General features: G+C 38.6%; 3 protein-coding genes across 3 annotated transcripts in view; 1 reads left to right on the top strand and 2 right to left on the bottom strand.

The window, feature by feature from the left end:
* Positions 1 to 3,246, top strand: part of LOC124159437 (Werner syndrome ATP-dependent helicase-like) — a 47,263-nt gene extending 44,017 nt beyond the window's left edge. The window contains exons 18-19 of the mRNA XM_046535248.1: positions 1,201 to 1,440; positions 2,409 to 3,246. Coding sequence (XP_046391204.1) covers positions 1,201 to 1,440; positions 2,409 to 3,065 — 897 coding nt within the window. The 3' untranslated portion in view covers positions 3,066 to 3,246. The remainder of the gene's footprint in view (positions 1 to 1,200; positions 1,441 to 2,408) is intronic.
* A 2,879-nt stretch (positions 3,247 to 6,125) lies between these two features.
* Positions 6,126 to 7,298, bottom strand: LOC124159436 (mitochondrial translation release factor in rescue). Its single transcript, XM_046535246.1, has 3 exons — positions 7,084 to 7,298; positions 6,684 to 6,988; positions 6,126 to 6,596 (listed from the first exon to the last, which is right to left on the bottom strand). The coding sequence occupies exons 2-3, from the start codon at positions 6,910 to 6,912 to the stop codon at positions 6,379 to 6,381; spliced, it is 447 nt and encodes a 148-aa protein (XP_046391202.1). The 5' UTR covers positions 6,913 to 6,988; positions 7,084 to 7,298; the 3' UTR covers positions 6,126 to 6,378.
* LOC124159765 (MIEF1 upstream open reading frame protein) lies at positions 6,969 to 7,248 on the bottom strand. The gene is made up of 2 exons (XM_046535679.1): positions 7,074 to 7,248; positions 6,969 to 6,988 (listed from the first exon to the last, which is right to left on the bottom strand). Exons 1-2 carry the CDS (start codon positions 7,246 to 7,248, stop codon positions 6,969 to 6,971), a joined length of 195 nt encoding a protein of 64 aa, XP_046391635.1.
* Positions 7,299 to 19,113: the final 11,815 nt, after the last annotated feature.

Raw genomic sequence — 19,113 nt, 5'->3', positions numbered from 1 at the left:
AAAAAAAGGTCAGTGGGGGAGGAAAGGGAGGGCCCGAAACACGTTTCTATTGTTCTCGCGTATTTTTTCGAAGCTAAGGTCTTCGTAATATGATCCCTGCGCGAGCTGTGACCTTTTTTTTATTTTGAAGAAGAGAAAAGCCTCAGAGGGGGGGCTAGTGCTGAATGGAGAGGGATACCGGACCTTGGGAAATGCGCTAATGTAAGTATCCCACGGTACTCACACATCAGTTGACCTCCAGAAATGGGGAACTTCGAAGCAGGTAGCCAGAAAAAGGTCAGTGGGCGAGAAAAGGGGGGAGGGCGTGAAACACGTTTTTATTGTTCTCGTAACTCGATATTTTTTTCGAAGCAGGGGTCTTCGTAATGCGATCCCTGCGCGAGCTGGGACCTTTTGTTTTATTTCGGAGAAGAGGAAAGCGTCAGAGTGGGTGAGGCGAGTGCTGAATGGAGGGGGATAGAGGATCGTGGGAAATGCCCTAAGGTTGCTATCCCACGGCACTGAGTTTCTCCCGGTGGGGGGAATCGGGGATTTTCGGATTTTTTCACCCGACTATTTTCGGTTCCCCTCGTCGAACACTTTTCACCGCTAAAATCCACGAATTTGATGCAATTCGTCAACTTGCGTAAAACGGCGCTGCGAGCACTAAATGACTACAGTTCTCTACATTTTTCCGAGTCACTACCAACGACGTGCGTGCGACAGTGTATGACGCGAAATTCAAAGTATTCGAGGCGGTACTTTTCGCATAACTATTCGAAATCTCGAATATCGAATACTTTCTAGTATTCGAGTATTCGCGGATACTATTCGCACATCTCTACTATATATATGTATGTATAATGATGCACTGAATTGTTGAGGCCTTTACTTTGTAGAATTCCATATTTAATGTTTGGAAGGAAATTTCTTAGCTTTTCTACAAAAACACACACTTTATTGCCGACTAGTTTCGGTTACACTGTACCATTTTCAAGACTAGTGCTTTCTCACTTTAGTAGTTTCTCACTAGTCTTGAAAATGGTACAGTGTAACCGAAACTAGTCAGCAATAAAGTGTGTGTTTTTGTAGAAAAGCATTTTATCGCATTGTGTAAGCCTACAATTAATTTTATTCAAATTTTCCTTGAAAAAAATTTAAAAACAATTTCAATTTGAAAACATGTATTGTTTTAATCAATTTATCATATTGTTATTTCAGGAAATGATTGATGAAGGTGATAGGCGAAGTAAATCTCCAAGTTTAGTTTCATCTAAGACCCCGATTAAGTCAAGTCCTAGGTTTAAACGGGTTAAAAGCTCTGATTCATGGAAAATGGAAAAGCCTCGCTGTGGTGTTAAAAAATCGTCATCAATGGATTCCTCACCATCTGGTAGCTTACATGAAGCAGATGTCACTCCTGAAAAACAATTTTCCATGTCTTCTGGTTCAAAGCGTAAAGTAAGTTGTTGTGGAAGCGACTGAAATAAATGATTAATATCATGAAGTTGGTGAAAAATTGAAGGGCTGGTTATTAAGGAAAGTTAGTGTGGGGAATCAAAGGAATAAGTGGAAGACGTTATATTTGAGTGCTCCTTTTGGATTGGATGAGTATGTAGAAGATATTGCAGTCATGGAGCCATACTTCAAAAGAATAGTGCTAAATTTTTATCAATTTTCTCAATCTTCTCTCTGTAATTCATGTGAGGCCTCATTATATGAATCACTCCACCAATCTCAGTCCATTAGTCTTTCTGGCTGAGGGAGGGGGGGGGGATTTTGATCAAAATGTCTGTGGGAGTGTAGAAAGAAAAGCCTATAGTGTAACTATCCAAGGCATAATAATTCTCATTTGTTTAGAAGATAGTAACCCTTATAGTGTCATGGACCAAACTATCGGCCAAGACTTTTTTATATTCACAACTTTTATTTTTTGTGATTCATGTAGCTGTTGTAATTATTTTTTAGTATCTGCCATGGTTTAACATACCCATAAGTATTGTGAGCAAATGAAAAAAAATAGTTTCTGATAATGTATATTAGGCTTTATATAAATTATAAAAAAGTGCAAACATAAAAGCTCTGGCATTCTTCAGCATACCAGGAAAATTAGGTTATCAATAAAAGGGTTGATTCTCATTAATTTTTTAAACATTACATATTACCCAAAGAGTGCCTTGAGTTAGGTATATCATTTCTGCTATGTTCATATTGAGGATATATGCTAGTATTCCTTGGGAGTGTGGCAAGAGATATGTACTGTTTCTTTCATTGCCCAGTAGATAAATAATGAAATACTCTGATTTTGGTTGGTGAAAGCTGTCCTTGCAGTTCAGAACGTGACTGTAGTTCAATTTCAAATGTATTTGTTTGACTTTTGAAGTGTTCTTTCTTGTATAGCTGAATTTTTTTGCATTTACCTTTTTCAGGAACGATGGCATGGTAGTGGTGAATCAATGGAACCTGGTATGAATAATGTGCGGCCTTGCACAGCAGAGACTGAACCAAGCCCTACGTTTAAACGTGCTCGTAGTTGCTTGTTTTTTCCAAGTGGCAGTCAGGAAAGAAAGGAGGGAAAAGAGAGTAATAATGTGGATAGCGATGAAAAGGTTTCGCAAGATCTCATCAGTTGTTCTCCTAAGGAGGCATCATCAGTCAGAAATGTCACAAGACCCCAGTTCTCTCTATTTGAAGCCAAAAAGAAATTGAGTCAGTTTTCATTCAGTAAACCTTCAGGGGAGAGAATCACTACCCTTGATGGTACCCCTGAGGCTAAACATCAACCACTCAATGTTGTTGATGAGCCAAGCAAGTTTTATGGTGATGAGTCTGAAATGAGTGAGTGTTCATCTGGTGTGGTTGTTGAGACAGGTAGAGAAGTCCATTCATCAAGATCTCCTGCCTTCAGTACTAGTTTAAAATCTGAGTATGTAGATCGCAGCAGCTCATCCCCAGAACTTCCTCAAAAGGTTTCTAACTCCAGCTCCAGTGGGAAAGAGACACCTGTGATCGCTAAGAGACCAGTAGGGGTGATGGAGAAAAAATTGGAAATGAAAAAGAAGAGAGCTAAGTTGGCTAACTTGTGATTTGATTGTCTTTTTGTTGTGCTGGCATTCTTTGTTTATTGTAATGCTCAAAAGATGAAGTGTATTTCTCCTATACATACTCACATGCTGGAATCTCATAGCCCCAACTCTGTGAAGGTAAACTTACAAAAAAGACTGTTTTTGTTAAATTAAATACGTACAAATATTTTTCTACTTCAAATGTGAATATCAATTATTGTTCACTATAAGTTCATGTATCAAGTATATTTTTCCAGAACCTGGTATTCCTCTCAGAAGTGTTTCCTGGCCTAAATTTTCAAGGAATTGCTTTGCTGCTCCTTCCAAGGTTGAGTCAGGTGGAGGTAAGGATACTTTTTATGATCATTTTGGCCATTTACCTTTTTCCTCCTTGGTCAGTTTCCCTTGAGAGCTTTGTGTAATGTGAGCTTCTTCACTTTTTATGCAAATCTTTTCCCCGTTGAAGCTATCCCTGCCAAGTGGTAGTGGTTAAAATACAAGGTGATTTAACCAGTGTCACCTTTTTTCTATTCCCCCCAGCTCTATCATTATGGTCATGCAAAAATGATTGAATTTATGTGCTCTTCGTTCCAAGCAATAGAAAAATAACTCACCATAGCCACAGAGTTGTAATCTTCTTGTATCCTACCTGACATGAATACACCTCTCCCATGAAAAAAAAAAATTTGAATGAAGCTAATGGAGGGATGGAAAGCCAACTGTTTACTAAAAATGGGTATAGCTTATGGGTCTGCAGTAAAGGCCTGTTCACACGATACATTAACACATACGAGTTAATGTATGGTTGCGTGAATGATTTTTGTGGACCGGAACAGAACATGTATGAATGCATGAACCTACATAATTAGAACGGGTTCTATTTTCTGTGCATGCATTCGCACAAGTTGGGTGGTTACACGGTACATTTTGGCGTTGATTCTCGCGTTCATACATTTAGATATTAACTTGTACGGATTAATGTATGGTGTAAACAGGCCTTAACAGCATGTTTAGTGTGATCTCTGGCTTTAATGGCAGAGAGTCGTACCATGTAAACAGGCCTTAAGAATAATGGCATATAGGAATTGAAAATTCATAAATCTTAGATGACAAATTACTCAAAAAAAGGATTTGGTAGTTTAAACAACAACCGAAGGAAACAATGCATCAGGGTTTTGATGTTACTTGATGGGTGAGAACAAATAACCTTTGGTGAAAAAATCAATTCATTATATTATGTTCCCACAAGCCCCCTGATATTTATCCGCAAGCTAGTTTAAGCTATATACATATTGAATATGTGATGAAAAGTGGAAGAGAGTTATGTCAAACCACTTTTAAAAAGATGAACTTAATGACCATGGTGAGGTTCCTACTTTAAATAAATATAGTATGTACATACATCAGTAATATCCCTAGAGTCGATTGTGGATAACCACTGTAGGGATTTCAAGGTATGGGGAGGATAATCCAGAGAATGGGCTTAGTGAGGAATTGTGTGCAGCCCTCTTGAGGAGAAGGAGTGTAAGTTGTTTACTCTTCTCCAGTGGCGCCGACTCCACGGGGACTGAGGGGGCCCGAGCCCCCCCAAAAATTTGTTACAGATGTGAGGAAAAAATGTGTCAGGCTTGTCAATTTTCCCCGTGGTGTCCAGATATCGACATTAGAGTTATCAGTGTTCTAAATTTGATCATATGACTCTTCTAAAATGCTTAAAAACTTAAAACTTACTATGTACTTATAAAATTTACCGGGGCAAGATCCCCGATTTGGGCCCCCCAATATTTTTTGTAAGTCAGCACCCCTGCTCTTCTCCTAATCTTGTCAGGAATTCACAGTACCTATTGTAATCTGAATATTGTGTAATGCAGCCTTCCATTTCTCCCTTTCCAAACCAATGCCTTGAGTTCCCTCACATTCCTCTTTGCCCTTCGAGTTCTTGATTAGCCCCAAGTACATACAAACCTTGTGGTTTCCTATGAGGGACTTTTTCCTCGATTTTATTTCTTAGATAATGATGTACTGTTCTTAAGACATGGCCTATTCACTGGAACCTTTGACGTATGATGCTCTACAGTTTCCTTCCTTCTCTTGTTCTGTAGTAAACCTTCTTATGTCTCTCCTCAACCTTCTATTTGAGCATTTGCCTTCCGCTTCAGGTTTTCAAGATCTCTTTTTTTCTAGTCAGCTTTTCGAATGGTTGAGGTCTCTGATCCACCATTCAGCATGTTTGGAATCAATTGTATCAAAACATGCATTTTTGGGAGGCAGTTGCCCCTCTTGACTATGCTAACGGTTGACGGAATACATAGTAGCCAAATGATAAAATTTAAACATTAAAGGGAGCATTTGGATTGCCTTGAGGTAGAACACTTGGCATCTAATCAAAGAGTCCCAGGTTTAAAGCCAGATGAAGCATTTGCACCTACTACTACAAATGAAATCATGGAATGGTTAAGTGGAACGGTTACTGAACCACTTAACATATGTGTACCACGCCAATGGCTTAGTATGTAGCGATATCTTCCCTTGCACATACCAACATACCAGAAGTGAGATGGAAAGAGAGATGAGGTTCTCTACATCATCAGTGAGTTGCAGGTGCATAGCCAGAATATTTTACTTGGAGGGTCTAAGTCTAGTCAACCATCAACTTAAAAAAGGCCCTTTTATTATGATATTTACGCTAAATCATCAAAATATGCATTCCTATACACGAAAGTCGTACCATAGTGATTGTACACGGGTACAGTTTATGCCAACTTTCAATTTCCAGTCCCAATTTTTGAAATTTCCTTAACGTTATGTCATTGGCTAAGCAACCACAAACAGGGATTCAATGCACCTTATGGAAAGGGTACTGTTTAAAATTCCCTGGAGCAACCAACCCCAGCAACTTGCGTGTTGAGTAGGGGAAAGGGATAAGGAGATCACTAGGGTCAGGGATACAAAGGGAGAAGTAATCTTAAAGTCAGCACAAGGTGAAAAGAAGGGAACGGGGAAATTCGGAGGGAATGAAAGGAATTGAGATGTATGAAAGTTGAAGGATCAAATTTTATGAGAAGATTGCGGATACGTCAATGAGTGGTAGACCCATATTTATTTCATGTAAAAACACTAATCAGTATATTTAATGAACGAATAGCATTTCAACAGTGACATATACTTAAAAATCCACCAACTATCATGTCCACAGCCCACATAATTGGATAGCTTGAGATACTTATCATGTCTGGCTACTCCAGTCTTCTCAGTCGATTATCCATAATCGGCAGCGCTTGAAGCAGCACATTAGACTATATCACTCAGTAAAGAATAATGGAGAAAACTATCACTAGTCACTGTTCATATTTTTCCATTGCTCTTTCAAAGAAGCTATTTTTCTTTTCTTCTGATCTTTTTTAATGGACTTGGCATCTCTAATTGATTTTAGTTGTGCTTCAACACTTTTGGCTCCATTTTGAAGGTTGTCCAGTTTCGTAACCAGTAACTCCCTAGCTATTCTTCTATTTTGGTCTAAGGATCGACTCTGATGGCAACGAACTACTATTCCTATTAAAAAAATTAATCTTTATTAAGGCGAGGAAGTAATTTTAACAGTGATGTATAAATGTGAATAGGCTACATTGCAAAGCTTACCTGTGGGTGTGTGAGTCAGAACAACACAGTTGGATGTTTTGTTGACTGATTGTCCTCCTGGTCCACTTCCTCGCACAAACTGTTCCTTCAAATCCTCTTCCTTGACCTTAGGCACAAGGGAGTAATCTACTGTGTGCTTCGACCTCAAGCTAAGCCATCCAGAAACCATAGGATCGCAACTTATAGCGGGAATAAGAGTTAGCCTTGATAGGCGCGGTATGGTGAGCATCTCTGGGTCAACAATTTGTAGCTTCAAGGCCGGAAAATCATACGACTCTTTTATTTTCAAGGAGAACTAGCCCTCTCTAAAAAAAAACAAATAAAAAGTTTTAGATATAACTTATTGGACAAGAATGGTTCTCTGATGCAATATTTTATGATGTTATATACCAATTCCTACCTCGTACTGAAATGCACTCTCTTCGGGGGATAAATTCTTATTTCTTTTGAATTCCCGACGTATTCTTCTGTTAAAGTAATTTCTATCGGTGTATTTTAACTCCTTCCCATACCTTAATAGTGAACGGTAAAGGCTTAAAACTTGACTAGGGTTGGGATTATACATTCTTCACATGAACTCGGTTATCGTTCAAAATGAAAACATCTTCGCACCGCAACTTTCGTTACTCATTTGCCATATGACGATGGCGGGCCGCCTGAACCAGCCGTGCTTCCTTGCTCGTAAAAACTCACATTTAAGGTAACTTTAAACTCAGATATTCGTTCAATTCATTTGATCATCACGTGAAAATACATTCTTAAACTACTTTACAAAAAATGCTATTTCTAATTTGCCAGTAATTACGTCAGTATCCTGATTTGTGTTGCTCTCCTCATGGTACGTCGCATGATCGGTCGTTGAGTCATGGTAATCAGCTGAAGCAGGCAAACAAAAAGAATAAAGGACAGAGTAAAGGAACAGTAGTTACTTTTATACTCTCTCCAGGTTGAGGTGAGCGGAGCAACGCAATTTTTGAGCATTTCTGCTGAAAGTGAGTGAAAATTTTCAAAAGATTTCTTACTCACCTCCTATTGATCAGATTTTATTTGTAACGGCATTTTAAATCCCGATATCTCCATTTCTTCAATCTCCGAGCTTAATTAGTTCCTCTAGCAAGTGTTATCTCATGTCTAAAAGAAATTAACGGATTTTTTGCCTCCTCGTCTTTCCATCCATATGATTTGTTTTGATATGATCTCTTTTTCATTCATCTGCCCTCACGTGTATAATTCGGTCAGATATCTTTATCGCAGCAAAAAATATGAGATTCATCTTTATGCTTGGCTGTCACAATTTTTCAATTTCAAAGTTTAGCTCAATTGGACTCTTTTACCACGTGAATTTTAGGAACTCACATCCCTCCGTGTTCATCTGTTATAGTTATAATTAGCTAAACATTTTATGATCACAGTAGATTGTAGGTGATTGGGTCAACATATATTTGGGGAAGCCGCTTTGTGACGAATTCCCAATAATAGAACTCAATTGAAGAATTACCCTGAGTTTTCTGTCGTCAATTGCGACAGTAACAGGTTGGAACTGACCACGCATCGGTGGCATTTGATCAATACGCACGATAAGATTCAAAACTCCATGTAATGGCAATTTTTCCATTAGTCATTATCAGTCGTTCAATGAAAGCTTAAATCCACAGAAACTCACCTCTAACGTTAGTAATCTAGCCAGAATGGAACTTAAATTTTATCAGTGTCAATGCCTTTAATTCAGTGTGTAGAGACTGAGAGAAATATGAATAACATATGTTTCCTTCACCTATAGAATTATCGAAGTTGTGCTGGTTATTTTTATCATTTTTTCATCATTATAGTTTAAAAACAGTTACATCACAACGTCCATGTTATAATATTTATGCAATTATTCGGGTGTGTCCCAATGAATAAGAATATACCGTACTGTATAGTAGTAGATTAATTTTTACTGGCAGTTTTTCACAAATACTTTAATTTCACTTCACGATCAGTACATTTTGTATTATGTTCATCAACATACTACCCCGCAAGCTGCCTTAAAAGGTGTGGTATTTAGACACCCCCGCATAGAGTTTGCTCAAGCGCAGCATTTATCGAATTTTATCGTGCGGGGGAAAAACGAATTCCCATACCTATCCGTTCGGAAAAATATCTCTCTCTGTCGGACCTGGAAATATAGTGGGGTTCTTATATGATGTTCTCCGTATCACTGAAAGATATCTTTTCTCAGTTGCTCAATCAACCTAAGTCAAGCACGCAGCCTCCCAGTATCTAGCGGTTCCCAGCCTATTTCGCTTAACATTTGTGCAAGTCTTTCTGTACGCCCATAGCAGTTTTTGACGAATCGTGCAGCTTTCCTTTGTATTTTATTAAGCTTACGGATCAAGTCCTTCTGCGCCGGGTCCCGAATGCTCGCTGCATAATCAAGATATGCCGGACGAGTGCGAAATAGCACTTCTCATTTATTTTTTTCATCCGAAAATCTTCCCACAATATGCTTGACGAGCCCAAGCTTCTTTAGGGCTCTACCACAAATGTTACTTATCTGAGCTCACCACGATAGGTTCGAAATTATCGTAACTCCCGGATGCTTCACATCATCAGTCGCCTTTATGTTAACACCATTCACAGCATATACATGAGAATATTTGTAATATACATGGGCATAATAATAACAGCATATACATGGGAATAATAATAAAACAGTAGAATAGTAGACGACCTGCGGAAGAAATGTACCACCGTACATTTGATTAAGTTCGAGTCACCACCCTTGGCTCCACTCATGAATTTTGCTTAAATATGACGATGGAATTTCAAAGTCAGTGTGATACTAATTTCGCGATAGATGACGGCCTCGTCAGCAGATAAATGTATTTTACTGTTAATTTGAGAGCATAGGTCAGTTATGCATATAGCGAACAGAAAGGGGCCAAATACACTTCCTTGTGGGACACATATCACTTAAACTACATCAGAGGTGATTCCGTCAAGAACTACGTTTTGCTAAGGATCTCTCAGAAAGTCGCGTATCCACTTTACCACTGTTTCGCTTTACCCGTATTACTGTAATTTGTATAAAGTTTGCTGTGAGGTGCCTTGTTGAAAGCTTTCTTGAAATCCAGAAACAAGGCGTTAACTTGTCTTTTCGATCCATCTGATTTGAGGGCGTCGTGAAGAAAGAGCGTGAGCTGTACTTCGCATGATCTAACTTTTCGGAACAACCTATGTCAACAGTACTAAGATTTTTTAGACGCAGCTCTCCATTACGCTCTCCCATCTGCTAGCCTTTTTATAGTGATGATTTTTTCTTACACATTCTTAATAGCCTGTCCTCTTTAATTAATTGGGGACCGTCCTTTTACCTTCTTCCCCTCCACCTGTCCTTCTACGATTATTATCATTAGGCAATCATGCATCATGATATGGCCAACAAAGTTGTCCCGTCTTCGCCTTAAGCTTTTTAGAAGACTTCTCTTTTCACCCACTCTTCTCAGCACTGATTTGATGTCGATCGCGGATGAGCGTCCACCGCGTTGCGAATGGTGTCCAACCTCTAAATTTAGAGGTTAGCTGCGAGATAAGCGAGTTTACTCGTCGAATAAGCAGTCGTGGACAAAATCGACGACATGCCGAGTTGGTATGGGTCCATCCCTGGGGAAGATAGACACTCTAATTGATACGTAAAGCCTGTGAAGATGCCGTGATATGGTGACGGGAGGTCGCTAACAATAGGGTGGTTTCCTATTATTTTTTATTGCCTAAATCGAAAATAATATTACCCCTGGAGCACGTATTTCACGCTTTTATATTTTTAAATGACAATATCTATTTTTCGCGATTGAAGGAAAAGTGAAAATTTTCAAGCTCGCGAAAACGCGGACGGCTAAGTATGAATGCTGGGAAAAGCCCGTGTGGCGTCATTCTGGTTCCAGTGTGAGGTGACCTTGGGGCGAGGATATGTTCGACGCTACGATGCAGGCCATGCAGGCTGCTTGCTGCCGAGCATGGCGGTAACGTAGAGTACCCTGCTAGCAGGTAGCGCTTTGCTTAAATAAGGATTATTAATACCCTATCAAACGAAGGAAACTTTCCGACCAAAGACAATTTTAATAGGTGATTATTAGGAGATGATTCCCTGAAGTCTGTGCCTCATGCATGCATTGGTAATCTCAGACGATGTAAAACTCCTGATTACTCGTGTAGAATCTAGGTCCCTGTGACGTCATGTGGAGTGGCATCGCATGGGCGCCAATCTCGCCTTTTTCAAATGAAGTTAAAATTGACCATTAACATTCGTCTTAACTGGGATTTCTAAAACCAAATAATTTATATATTATGACTACACTAATGGTGGGTAACGAATCGCAATCAATGCCTTTCGTTTTCTTTGATGAAGGAAACTACCCGAATAGGGTACCCGGGGGAGATGGCAGCAGCTTTACTTCATGTCCGGGAAGGTGGAGACCGCAGTGGTCGGTACTGTGACAGTCGCCAGGAACCACCGGTCACAATAGGAAAATATATTAGTTGCAGCATGTCAAATGTACAATGTTCGTTGGTTGCCAGAGAAAATCGATCGAAAATACTAGCACCTCCTAGTGGCCATTCATGTTCGAAAGACAGCCAAAAATGGCAAAATTTCACAATTTTGAGTGCGATGCAGTACGTCTTCCCGTTATCCAATCGCAATAATATTATACAAGATATGTTTTTACAGCATTTTAAATAAATATAAGGGGTATCCCGAAAGAAAATCGAAAAAAAAGAACCACCCTAAGCGTCACGCAATTCACTTTAGGCGTGTTTACATTTTTTAGCGGCTGTGGTACTGCGACGCGGCAGGCAAGGCGAAACCACCACATTATTATCCCGAGTCGCAGCTAGCTAATTTCTTAAAACACCAGACATGACGGAATTCTCTCTTAATGATCAATTACCTTTTTAAAAATTAGGCGAATGGATTTTTTGTTCTCTATTCAAGGCCGTAGTCAGCGGGGGATGAGTTAAAGGGTCCAACCTCCGCCCCCGAACTGTTTTGGAGTCGCAGTTTACACCCCTCCAAATGAAATCCCTCCTCGAAAGTCCACCCTCAAAAAAAAGTTTTCTGGCTACGCCTTTTTTTCCAAGGCATTCTAAATTATATTGATTAGTCTCAGGTTGCCAGTGACATTGAAGCGTCTATTGGAAACTGGATACTCATCCAAACATCGGGAATAGAAAAAATTACCGTGTGAAAAACCAGAGAAGATTTCCAGGAAATGAGAGCTGGGACGAAGTTACTCAAAAGCACGGGTGCATTGGCCACGTGGAAAGCATTTCTTTTTGGCAGAAATTCAAATTTAAACCTCTTCATAAATAAAAAATGAAACTCTTTTGTAAGGTGGGAGTAATTATTTGTAATGATAATACATCATAAATGGATGATTTATCATATGGAGGCGATAGTGAGTTTGATTTATTGGCTTCTTGTAGCGCCTTATAGTCACATTATTGGTTTGCTCGTTTTTTTTGCTTTGAATTCAAAGCTCCCCAGATTTTCTTAAAGGATGAGTTCAACTGTGTTTGGAGAGATATGGTGGAACAGCATTCTGCATAAAATGATAAAACTTATTGTGCTGTCCACTGGTTTATTAACCGCCTGGTTACCTTAGCTGGTTTATTATTCGCCCCTTCCTCCCTCCCTCCAATTTCTTCCTTCTTTGTATGCTCAGCACCTTTCATTCCCCATGCTTCCTCAACTAATGACAGATTGTGACCTCAACCCTTTCCCATTTAATCTATTTTACACTTATATCCTCTCCCTACCCTCTTTTTTCTGCCCCCTACTCCTCTGAGCCTGAAAAAATTGTGTCGCAGCTGCAGCAATACTCACTTGTTTCTATCTGACATTATGATGACGCTAAGCGTCGAAACGCGTTATAATTATTAATAAACCAGTGGAAAGTACAATAAGTTTTATCGTTTTATTCTTAAAAGATGTCTTGCCTTCAATTAAGCAAAGCGAGTATAATTTCAGCATATTAGAGGTAAAATATTGTGCATCTTGGGTCAACGCTTGTAGCATTCTTTTGTGGAACCAGTCGACCTGCGGCTTCCAAGGAAGACGAGAGGGCGGTGACTGAGTACATTAAAGAATATTAATTCAGTCAAGGACGGATTCAGGATTTTTTTTCTGTGGAGAGGAGTGGTTTTCTCATATTTGAAACTAAAAGCAACATCGAACAATTACTTTGCGAAATATTCTCTTTATTTTAATATGAAAGTTATTAATTAATATGAAAATTTTAACAAGTTACATATGAATGGTTTGGAAGCCAAGGCGTACAAGAGATTTTTTTCTCAAAAGAGTTAGGTAAAGTTAATTGCTATAAGAAATACACAAAAATTGGTCTCCAAGGGATACGAGTGAGTCTTAGTTCTGTGCTGGCATCGAGTAGAAAATCAAATGCACTATATCAAATATCTAATTCATCTCGTTTGTTTTCTATACCTAAGTTCTGTACCTAACTGTTTATAGAAAAAAGAAATCACTTGTACCCCTTGGCTTCCAAACAAATTATTTATAATAACAACAATTTTTCAGCCCATTACCTACTCAGGCGAAGCTTTTTCCGAGCGCTGACTAGCAAAGTACCAATGACCGACATATCTGTCTTCTTGACTTGGGCTCAAGGCTGAAATGATTGAGGCTCCGTAATGCACAAATAAAAATGAATGTAATGATAACCGTATTAAATACGATCGTATCTTGTCTATTTTTTAAGCGTATGGGGGGTAGGGGGGCACGACCCTCCGTCCACCCCTCTAAATCCGCATAAGCAGTCAGTGAGATGTGGTATAATTTCCCGGCGGATCATGTATTATCCCTTGCATACCATGTCATCCCTCCGCGTAACAGTCCCTATTCCCTCCTCTTCCTAACCTCTCCACGCTTCGCAGCTGAAGGATTTTAAATTCTAAACGACACGACATTCTCCCTTCCCGTCTGTCTCGTTTCCGCTTTGTCCCCCTTCATCGGTTCCCCTTTGTTTTCCTCCGCCTGTGATAGGAATGACAAACGTCTGAGCGTGGAAATATCTCTGCATAGAAACACACCGTGACAAATTCAACCCTTTAACTTACCGTAAATAAAGCTTCGAGAGTTTTCTGATTCGCATTAACAACTGATCCGATGAGCTGCGCCATGAGTGATAAGGAGAGGCTCTTCATAAGACTTTGTGGTCTTTTTACCCTAATTTCACCAAAATTGTATGAAATTTAAGTTAAAAACGGATTTATCAATTCGAATAAAAGTCAACTCGAAAAAAAAGAGAACCAGATTCAAGCCAATTCCGAATTTCTATGTCACACATTCCATCTTGCCTGAAACAACGCTTCAAAACCAAATTAAATGATCGCAAAATTTGTCATTTTTCCACATCTTTTTTTGTTGTTTGACCACAACCCGTTTCAACAATATAGCGTCATTTTCAATATGTGATGACGATGAAATCGATCGTGAGCACCAACCAATTAAAAAAGGAAATTAAATAATTTGAGATCCATTCATTATTAAATGAAATTCCCAACTATTGAGCCAAATTAGAAAATTATTTTGCTGTTGTTCACCGATCGATTATTTCCTTGTACTAGCACACCTATAATGCTACCCGAGCCTCTTCCATACTGGTTGGTTGTTATGTTCGTTGGCCTCTTTTGATTGAGGATATTTACACCTTAAACGGTAGAAAGAGTTTTCGTCGGGGCATTCAATTGATTCATTATTCTCTAAAGCTATACCCTGTTATTGGAATAACTCATAAAATGCTTGGTATAACAAAGTTAAACAAGTAAATCATATGAATATCAGACAGAGTCGTCAAATTCTCTCCAAAGATATCACACGAAGAAAAAGTATGGTAACAAAGTTAAACAAGTAAATCACATAAATATCAGACAGAGTCGTCAAATTCTCTCCAAAGATATCACACGATGAAAAAGTAACCAAAGGATATGTGCACGCATGTCTGAAATACCAAAAACAGAATACGATTCCAAAGTAATTTACGAACAAATTATATAAATTAAATGGTATCGAATGATACAGAGTTGAGACTGATCTTGAAATCACCTATTGGGCAATAGACGAAACATATATATTCACTCATTCCATTGAAAAGGATATTTTTGATATCTTATGTAAGGGAATTAAGGCCCGTTAAGGGCGTAAGATGGCGTCTGCTGAGCTTGTTTCCTACAGCACCAAGGGAACACTGTTTACCGGTGGCTTTAGTGTCCAATCCAAACTTGTGTTCTACATATCCCACCGTATTACGAATTGGGCTACCGTGTAGTTTTCCCGTAGCGGAAGTTTTCATTTCAGCTGAGTTCTCATTCCAATGGATAGAATTGGAGTAACAACTCGGCTTATTTGCTTTCCCAGCAATCCATTTCGCTAATTTCTTCGATAGCATTTTGACGTATGTTTGCCTTTCGTGTTTTTTAGTCTTTTATTTAATCTTGGAAAAGTTTTTAATGTTATAAAATGAAGCTTAGAGCTTTGAGAATAAATTTTTAGTGTTAGAAAATGAAGCTTTGGCTTGCATCCTTTAGTCGAGGCAGTGTTTTAAAATCGTGATAATTTATTTTCTCCGTACGTATATGACGTCATCTTGGACAGTGTTAGTGTGGTACGTCCCGTACATATAGATTTTTCAGGTCTATTCACATAATCACTTGAAATTTACATTAATACTGAATAGCTATCTTGGATGTTTTTATTACTGTCTTTAAGATTCTATATTGATAGTGTGCTACTATGCGTAAATAATTTCAATATTTCCTCATTTATTTGCGTCATTACCGATCCTGTTTAACAAGGGGCGTAAGAAACACTTTCAACTCATAGAATAGAATTTTTGGGTGCTCATTCAAATTTTCAATAGCTTTACGGACGATGAGGCGCGCATCTTCTATGAAAATTCTTTGCAGTTATATTTTTAGATTTTTTAAAATTATGAGTGGAATTCTTTCCTTATAAGTATGTCTCACTGATTCATTAAAAAATGGCGTTTTATTAAACGGCCAGCTGGCTCGACGAAGGAAACTAGTTTCAAATTGAGGCGGGGGAAAGCCAATTGAGGGTAGAGTTCAAAGAATGGGTAGTAGATGGCAGTTGCATCGGAGGCCTGGACTTGGCGAGAGCTTCATTGCTTCATCTGACAACTTCTACAGGCATTGGGCGCAACGATTTGAAGAGGTCGGTAATTGTGCATCCTATTCATTCAGCGCGGAAGTCACATCTCGAAGCATTCCCTTTTCTAATTGTCGTTTCCCATCCTCTCTGCATCGCTCCAGAGCTTGTAAAATAAGTATTAGGGTCGGAATGACACTACGCACAGTGGTTTGAAATCGGAAAAAGCCGGATATAAGTCCAAAATTGTGTTTTTTAGGTAGTAACTTGAAATTAGGCGTATTTGCTAAAAAAAATTGATGATAATGAAATTATAAATCATTTAGCAAGTTTGGAGTTTGGTGATCTTATTTGAATACATTCCTCGTTTTCCTTCGTCAAAAGATTTATTCGCTCTTTATATGTCTTTGAGGCTTCATTTCACTTCGCTTCAAACAATAGTAAAAATGATAATGCTGGACTATCACATTCATGGTCCAAAATATTTTTCTTATCTTTTCAAGAATAGGAGAGATAATGGCGAAGAGCGAATTTAATTAGCGAATTTGGCGTGTTTGTTTATATTTCAGGAAGGAGTGAATGGAAAAGAAGAGTGTATTATAAAATATGGCTAATGAGGGAAGATTGACGAAGTAAAATTTTCTGGCAGGAAGAGCAGGATATTAGTAGAGAAGAATGTCATCGTTAGGTCGCTAACAGTTTACATGCCATCAAAATTCGTGGCGTTGAAGTTACGTAGTAAGTTAACATCGGCGCACGAAAGCAATCCCATTTAAAATATTATGTAAATTATAGAAATGTAAACATCTGACTTTGCCATGTAGGTATTCAAAACTTTTTCGGTTTACATATCGAGCGCGTGGAAAATTTATTTAATTTCTTCTCCCAAATTTGAGCAATGAAAATGAAACTTCATAGATAAAATTTATTTATAGATGGTGATTACGGATATTCAGGTCGTCATCGTAGAAACCCATCGATATTCTCTCTGTCCGTGCAGTATCATGGAGTCTCTACCAGTTTTTCCCACTTTTTGTTTATCGATCCCCGACGCGAAACCAGGTCGGGTTTTTGAATTTTGTGACAGCAGAGGACTACTACAAGAACAGCAGCGGTTAGGTCCTTTCAAATCCAGTGCACATCTATATTTTCGAGGAAATTGCTAAATTTGAATGGATTTTGACGCTAATTGAGGCATGTAATTCTCTTAACGATGGGGAATTAACATCTTAGAGGAAAGAGTGTAAGTTAAAACGCGACCGAGTAGTATAGTCTTACCAGTCAAAGTAGGTGCAACGGTTATTTCATTATTTTGTTAGACACTGTTAATCTCACAATTGAATGGAGTCAGTGAGCGTAATAATGCAAAAGTAAAAATATTAAGGATTCCTCATTGGTCCCATGTGAATTAAATCAGACTCACCGTGAAAAAACCCGGACGGCGCGGCGTGACGGAAGGTTAAATACAGTTACATGAAGGCGTATTTCGTTTAGAGTGAGAGACTAAATAATTTTCTTCGGAAAAAAAACTTTATAACAGAGAATTCGGAAAGAAGATAATAAAAAAAATTGGGAATAACGGGTAATCTTCTCGTATTTATAATGATTTACCGAGAACTCGTCAAACGTATGATTGTGATGGTAACAGTTAGTGCAAGTTAGAAAATCAGTGATGTGTCACTCTTGTGATTTTCATCAGAAATCGGTTAAATATTTAGTACATTTATGCAATGCATTGTTTACCCACTGAATTTTGGCATACTACATAAGGGAGAAAAAGAAACTGACAAGGGACGGTAAATGTTTTCATCCTGAGAGATTAGGTTTAAATCCCGACATAGGTGGAGATTTTGCTGACGAATCGTATATCCCACTTGGGTGCTCTGTGCCCTGTGACTATAGTCCCTATAGGGGCTATAGCCCCTCGAGAAGAGCATCCATCAGCCGCCTTGCAGGACGTTATTGGTCATCTTGAAGCCTTTCATTCAGAGCAGACTGAAGCTAACACTGGGTTTCCTTCAACTCTTTCCTTCCTTTCATTCGTGTTTTGTCCTAATGTTCCTCAGTGTCTGTTACACTATGCAAATTCCTTTTCATGATTCATAGTTAGCGGCAGTCATATGAATATTCGTGTTAATTAAATTGACCCTTACTTTATCGTTCTCATAAGGACAAAATGTGGGTAATAGCTACAGAATTCCTATTTTATGAGCGTTGTAAAATGTTTTATGCTGCAAAAAAGTAAGAAATCCTCCTTCAGCTCACCTTCTCCTTACTTTATCGTTCTCTTAAGGACAAAATCTAGGTATTAGCTTTAGAATTCCTATTTTATGAGCGTTATATAATGTTTTATGCTGCAAAAAAGTAAGAAATCCTCCTTCAGCTCATGTTAAGAAAATAAAAATAAATATTTAGTGCCCAACGCCAGATATTTTACTTTAGTTTCCACGACATCTTTCTATTCATCTCAATTTTTTGTTTTAATTTATCTATATATTTCTGTCATCATTGACAAATTCATAACCATCCAATTGACTTGAAAGCCAGTAATGGATAATGAAAGGCTTTCACGTTTATTTTCGTGTAGATCTGGCATCGTTGCATTATCTTTGCAGTCGGAAATGACCGTGGAATTGATTCGTCGAATTAGCACTCGGCGCTCCTGCTTTCAATTCCGGCCTTAATGTGATTCAGGAGGCTCTTAAAGGAATGAGGGAAGTGACCGGAAGGGATTCCCAACTTTAACTGCACAACAGCGCGCACCAACTAGGCGAGTGCTTTACCGTATTATATCGATCTGAAAATCCTCTCTCTCTTTCCCACTGCAGGTCATGACCTCTCTCGTCATCCCATGCCCTCTCACCCCCAGCTTCTAGGCAGTATACGACATCTTCAAACTCCCTACTCGCTTTCCCTGCTTACCTTTCAGGGAAAACCTCCTCTCCTACCTGAGTCCCGAGAACCTTTCTTTCATCCACCCTTGTTTTTTTAGAAGCGAATACGTTTTTTGGCGGACCGAGCACTTTTTGGGTGAGTTAATATAAACGAGATATCATTACTAAAAGTTTCAGTTACGGCTGGTTATTTAAGTATTTTTCCGATTTAGATAGCTTTCTATGGAGTACTTAAGAAGCATCCTGGGAGCCTCCCTTGTCTTCAAGCGCTTACTTCTTTAATATGGATTTTATAAGCGCAAAATATGGATTAATAAACGAAAAAATGGGTAAATTTTGAATTATCGCAGAACTTCTTGCGTGTGCAGTG

The sequence above is a fragment of the Ischnura elegans genome, chromosome 5 (assembly GCF_921293095.1).
Source record: "Ischnura elegans chromosome 5, ioIscEleg1.1, whole genome shotgun sequence".
NCBI lineage: Eukaryota > Metazoa > Arthropoda > Insecta > Odonata > Coenagrionidae > Ischnura > Ischnura elegans.
This window is presented reverse-complemented; position numbering and strand designations above follow the sequence as displayed.

What these genes read in the sequence shown, in the direction of transcription:
- LOC124159765 (XM_046535679.1), bottom strand. Translation starts at nt 7,248, where the DNA reads ATGTATAATCCCAACCCTAGTCAAGTTTTAAGCCTTTACCGTTCACTA. An exon ending in TCAGTACGAGGTAGGAATTG is followed by an intron (nt 6,989 to 7,073) that starts GTATATAACATC and finishes GTTTTTTTTTAG; the next exon opens with AGAGGGCTAGTTCTCCTTGA.
- LOC124159436 (XM_046535246.1), bottom strand. Translation starts at nt 6,912, where the DNA reads ATGCTCACCATACCGCGCCTATCAAGGCTAACTCTTATTCCCGCTATA. An exon ending in TCTGACTCACACACCCACAG is followed by an intron (nt 6,597 to 6,683) that starts GTAAGCTTTGCA and finishes TTTTTTTAATAG; the next exon opens with GAATAGTAGTTCGTTGCCAT.